The sequence below is a fragment of the Nothoprocta perdicaria genome, unplaced genomic scaffold (assembly GCF_003342845.1).
Source record: "Nothoprocta perdicaria isolate Ctin4 unplaced genomic scaffold, notPer1 scaffold_25, whole genome shotgun sequence".
In the NCBI taxonomy this organism is placed as follows: domain Eukaryota; kingdom Metazoa; phylum Chordata; class Aves; order Tinamiformes; family Tinamidae; genus Nothoprocta; species Nothoprocta perdicaria.
Window position 1 is genome coordinate 3,805,532 of NW_020455477.1, and position 5,096 is coordinate 3,810,627.

Sequence of the window (5,096 nt, forward strand, 5' to 3'; positions counted from 1 at the left end):
AAAAGTCATCTGTGAAGTCTGATGTCACTGTGTTGGCCACCAGCAGCTATGAATGTGGTCCTTTGTGACTGCTGAAGACCGAGCTCCCCAGCTTCTGCAAGGATGTTACACTGAGACTGCCTGGGCTAGGCCCCCTCTCTCTGCCCCCAAATTGGGTTTATCAAACTAGGGCAAAGCAAACATGCTGTCTTTGCAGGTAGCGTTCAGAGTTCAACTTTCCTTATTTCACAACCCACACTCCTGACCCTAAAAATACACGTACGCTTCACCCACAGAACCATTACCTCACGAGCTTTTATTTCCTTTGCCTTTTGGCTGAATGTTTTATATATATTTTTTTCCTAACCCACTTTTTTAAAAAAAAAAAAAAAAAAAAAAAAAAGCCCTGTGCTATCTCGGTTTACGGCACGAGGAAGGTGTGCAGCGCTCGATGGAATTTGCCGTGGGGAAACCCGGGCTGAGGTTGGGAGCCGCCTGCGCGTGAATTCCCGCGGCGCCGCTGCCGCTATATAAGCGGCGCCGGAGCGGCAGGGCTGGCAGGAGCCTCGGAGCACCTGGGAGCTGCAAGAATGACGGGACCCAGCTACCGGAGCCTGGCGCTGGCCTCCCTGCTGGGGCTGCTGCTGCTGCTCTCCGCGCCCTGCCAAGGTGAGTGAAATGGGCTGCTTGGCCCAGCAGGCGCCGTGCGCTGCTGTCCCGGCACGCGGCAGGCCGGGCACGGCCCCAGGGCTCCTCTTTACCTCGCTGCTTCCCTTCCTCCCAGCGCAAAGCAACCAGGACTGCTGCCTGTCCTACAGCAAGGTGCGCCTGCCTCAGCGGGCCATCATGGGCTATAGCGAGCAGCTCTCCAGCGAGGTCTGCGACATCAATGCCATCATGTAAGTTATTCCCTGAGACATCCAAAATACTGTTGAGGGATCTTATACCTATTTCAGAAGTTTGAGTAGATCGTGTGCAATGCTTACACAAAATATTGCAAGTCCAATAGTTGATGGGGCTTCTAGATCTCTGGACAGCTGCACGATGTCAATGAGAAAGCGGTTCAGGAATCAGCTGTACAAGCAAGGACGTGCTTGGTCTTCAGCGCAGCCTCGTTGTGGCCAGCAGCAGATGCTCTCCTGAAGCAGGGCCGCAGGGGATGAGCCATGGCTCCTTTCCCAGAGGTGTCTCCCAAGGTTTTAGCCCTCCTAATCATGGTCTGTCACTGCAGCTTGACTGCAGGTGTTCTGCTCCCAGATTTCTCCTGCATCCAGCAAAATTCTTTGTCTCAGTGTCTCTAACAAATTGAATACAGTTGTATGCCACAAAAAAAGGATCACCAAGGCTGAAGAAGCTCTTGTGTTTACATTTCATTAGGTTTTTCTTTTTGCTCATGCAGTATTGGAAAGGGCATGTGTAGCATCCCTTATCTAACTATTATTTAGAGAAGCAGTTTCCGTCTTTATATGGAGTAACATGAAGAGATTTCTTTTTCACTAAATACAACTTCACAGTATTTACTAGCAGGGAGTTTTTACAATCATTTTCTAATATTTTTTACCATTATTTCTTTTCTAGTTTCCATACCCGCCGTGGGTTGAAAGCCTGTGTAAATCCTAAGGAACCCTGGGTAAAGAAGCATCTTTCTTGGCTGAGGTAGGAATCTAAAAGCCTAAAATCCGTTAGGTTGAAGGAAATAGAAGAGGAAGGAAAGGAAGGAAATAAAAGCTCTTTTCTTCACATCTTCTAGAGGCCACTTCTGATGGCAATTCAGAACATATCTGTTTTTCTTTCTCCTGTTAGACATTGCTACTTTTTAGATTCCTTTACATGTCCTTTTCCTACCATAGCTATTCCTCTTTTTGCCAAATTTGGGGGGAGAGAGATTCACAGCTGATGTGTGCTTGAAGTGATTATGTGCATTCTCTCATTCCTTTTAACAGCCTAAAGCTCAAGAGGATGTCGATGTGATGTGGTTTCCAGCAGGGAACTAAACACAGACGTGGCCGAAGAACCACTAGGTTCAACCTCTTGGTTGAGACTGCCTCTTGTACACTGTTGTGTGCTTACTAACCACTATCCCTGGCTTCTTTGGAACCGTAAAACTTCTCGGGTTGATTCATATTGCATCACTGTTTTGCTTGAATTAAGCATTTTGTTAAAGTTTCTACTTTACTAACTAATATATGACAGTAGATTACTATCAGCAAAGATTGCCTTAAGCTATTGTACAGAGGATTGCGTATTTGTTTTGTATGTGTGCTGTGTGTTATTCAGCATATGTAAAGTGAGTTATTTATTCTGTTTATTTTGTTACTTCTTTGGCACTTTCTTGTGCCGAAATATTGCCTTTTAATTCTACTTAGCTGATAAAATGTTTTGAAATATTGTTAAAGTCTGTGTGAAAAATGGAAATTGGAGATTTAAAAATAAACAAATCTGTGTATAAGTGATATGTTTATTTTTTTAATTGAAAAAGGTAACATCTCCCTTGAAATCAGTTCATTTACTCATAAGGCTCCAGGTGACACCATTATGCAAGTGTATTCACATCTGTTCCCAGAGCGTTCACTCTGTTTGCCCTGTGAGTACCTACAGACTCTTGAGAATATGACCCTTTTCTTCTCACAGACAGCAGCTGAGCATGAATCTTTTGATGAATGTGGTTTGGCTCAGTCTCTTCTTAATCAAATTTCAGGGAATTTCTCTTACTGGTTCCTTTATCTGTTCAGGAGAAATGTTCTAGCTCACCCTCTGAGAAGCATTATGGTTGTATTGATACTGTCAGTTCCAGAGTCTTTCAGACAGGTCTATGCTTTGATTCTTGCTATGTTTTAGTCACAGAGGAAGGAGCATTAACTTAAACATTCAGTTTAAACGTTCAGATGAGCTATGCATTTCTTGGTGTTCCTGTGACAGGAGCTGGAACCTTCCTTTTTAATAGTGGTTGTGAATCTAAGGCTGTTGATTCTAGTTTCAAAACCTGCCGGAACTTGCACAACCAGCTTGTGGCCCTGCAAACCTGGGAACTTGCAGTTTGCTGGGAGTGAAGCTCTGAAGGAACAAGATTATTTGCTTTCAGGGTTTCCAAGAGGTGGATTCCATGTGCCTCCCAAGGGGTAATAATATAAGAAGCTATAGCCATTCCAGAGAAGAGTCCTTGTCCAGCTCACTGGGAATTTCCAGAATTTCTTAACAGGACTGGGGCAAACTGCAGAGCTCTGCTGACTGCTGCTGACAGCACTGGTGTGTGCTCCCATGTGGCATGACTCAGGTGTAATTGGGCACCACCAACATCGGACAGACTCCTGGCTCCTGGTGTCTTTACTGGATGCCTATTGAAGTTCCCCAAGCCTTGCCTGGGAACAGATGAGGTGTTGCAGGGAGATAAGAGGGAAGCACAACACCTGGTAGCTGCTGGCAGAATCCCGTCTGCGATACCTGGCACGGGCAGAAGTGACAAGGTTGGATGGGGAAGATGTGGGGCAATGAAGTGAAGAAATGGGAAGAAGGCAAGGGAGGATTGGCAAAATAGTGGGAGAGGAGCTGCCAGGAGCAGGGAGACTTTAGAAAGCAGAGCAACGTATTAACTTTATGCAGAACAGCCCAAGGTAAGTGATTCAAAGCCCAAGAGCAGTACAGGAAAGTGGTTTGATGTCTAAATTGGAGTGGGTGGCTCTGTACTCATGCATTGGGCTTCTGCAACATTCTGCATCACTTAGGCAAATCCTTCCTCCTGTCGGCCAGTCTATCACCACAAAAACCCAGGTGCTCTATCTACAAAGCTGTGACATGTGGGATCTTGCTGCTTTTGTTGTTCCTCCTCTTAGAGTTGAATGCTGTGGGGTTTTTTGGTTTGGTTTTTTTTTTTTTTTTTTTTTTTTTTTTTTTTTTTTTTTTTTTTTTTTTTTTTTTTTTTTTTTTTTTTTTTTGTTTTTTAAATCATCAGCCTCATTGGAGGGAGAAAGAATCGCCTGAAAATTGCTTCCAGTGCTCAACGAGTTAGGTCGGTGAGGCTGTCAGGCTACTGCTGGGAAATTCCCTGTGAGAACATTATGTCCTTTCATGAATTTCTGAGGTTGCAAGCAGGCAGTATAAGCAACTGCTGTACCCCTAAAGCCATCAGATGGAGAGGAGTTGTGTTTTCTTTCTGAGCAAATGACCTTGAGTGGCAGTAGAAGTTAGCTATACCACTGAAAATTGATTCTTTCTAGGAAAAGCTTGATCCTGTTTTCTTTGGGGCAGTTTCACCTGTTTTGCATTTGCACAGATGAATTTCTCCTCTACAAGATTTATTCCTTTTGTTTATTTAGAAAAATATTTTGTGACCAGTTATGTTTTCTTGCAAAATGCCTGACAGCCTTCTTTTATTACAGCTTTAGTTTGCTCAGATGGGACCAAGGACGTTGCCATCAGAGTCATAGCAGTTCCCTATGTCACTTCCAAAGCAGTATCTGCTCTCATCCTGTTAAGACCAACCCTCCCTGATTCCTGTGCCTGTGGCAACAGTCCTATTGACTCCTGTACATGAATTTGTTTTCTGATGTTTTTTATTTTTAAAAGAAATCTTTTTATTTTCTCAAGCAGTCTCACTACATTCCCATGGAGAATGTTACAACAATTGATGTTTTTTAGAGCTTTCTCAGAAAACTTCCTCTTCATTATATGGAATCAAATTTTTGTTTTACTCTCTTATTGTTTTTCTCCAACTCCAACACAAAGTCACTATGATTGTTGCATTTCTCACATGCAGAAACTGCCTCATCAAAAAAGGGCTATCATTAATTACTGGGAGCTGTAGTTGTAATATTGCCAGCAACTCTGTGAAATTAATATTATTGTGTAAACTATCGGTTTAAAGAAGTTCAGTTATAGTATGACTACTCTTGGTTAGTACTGTCTGATGTGCAAGTAACCTGTGTGTATGTGTGCTAATGGAAAAACCTGTTTAAATATTATAGTTCACCTGTTTTTATCTGTAGTCACTCCTGTGACGATATCTTAGGGTGGAAATAGGTGTACCACGAGGATAATACACACTTTCATATATCTCTGCACACCCTGTGTTTAAATGTTCAGAACAGCACCTGCTAATCAGAGGTAGCAAAGATGTTGAT

At 43.2% G+C, this 5,096-nt stretch overlaps 1 protein-coding gene across 1 annotated transcript; it reads left to right on the forward strand.

The window, feature by feature from the left end:
• The first annotated feature begins 565 nt into the window (after positions 1 to 565).
• CCL20 (C-C motif chemokine ligand 20) lies at positions 566 to 2,290 on the forward strand. Its single transcript, XM_026040112.1, has 4 exons — positions 566 to 648; positions 764 to 878; positions 1,558 to 1,635; positions 1,923 to 2,290. The coding sequence occupies exons 1-4, from the start codon at positions 570 to 572 to the stop codon at positions 1,948 to 1,950; spliced, it is 300 nt and encodes a 99-aa protein (XP_025895897.1). The 5' UTR covers positions 566 to 569; the 3' UTR covers positions 1,951 to 2,290.
• Positions 2,291 to 5,096: the final 2,806 nt, after the last annotated feature.

What these genes read in the sequence shown, in the direction of transcription:
- CCL20 (XM_026040112.1), top strand. Translation starts at nt 570, where the DNA reads ATGACGGGACCCAGCTACCGGAGCCTGGCGCTGGCCTCCCTGCTGGGG. An exon ending in GCTCTCCGCGCCCTGCCAAG is followed by an intron (nt 649 to 763) that starts GTGAGTGAAATG and finishes CCTTCCTCCCAG; the next exon opens with CGCAAAGCAACCAGGACTGC. An exon ending in TGCGACATCAATGCCATCAT is followed by an intron (nt 879 to 1,557) that starts GTAAGTTATTCC and finishes TTTCTTTTCTAG; the next exon opens with TTTCCATACCCGCCGTGGGT.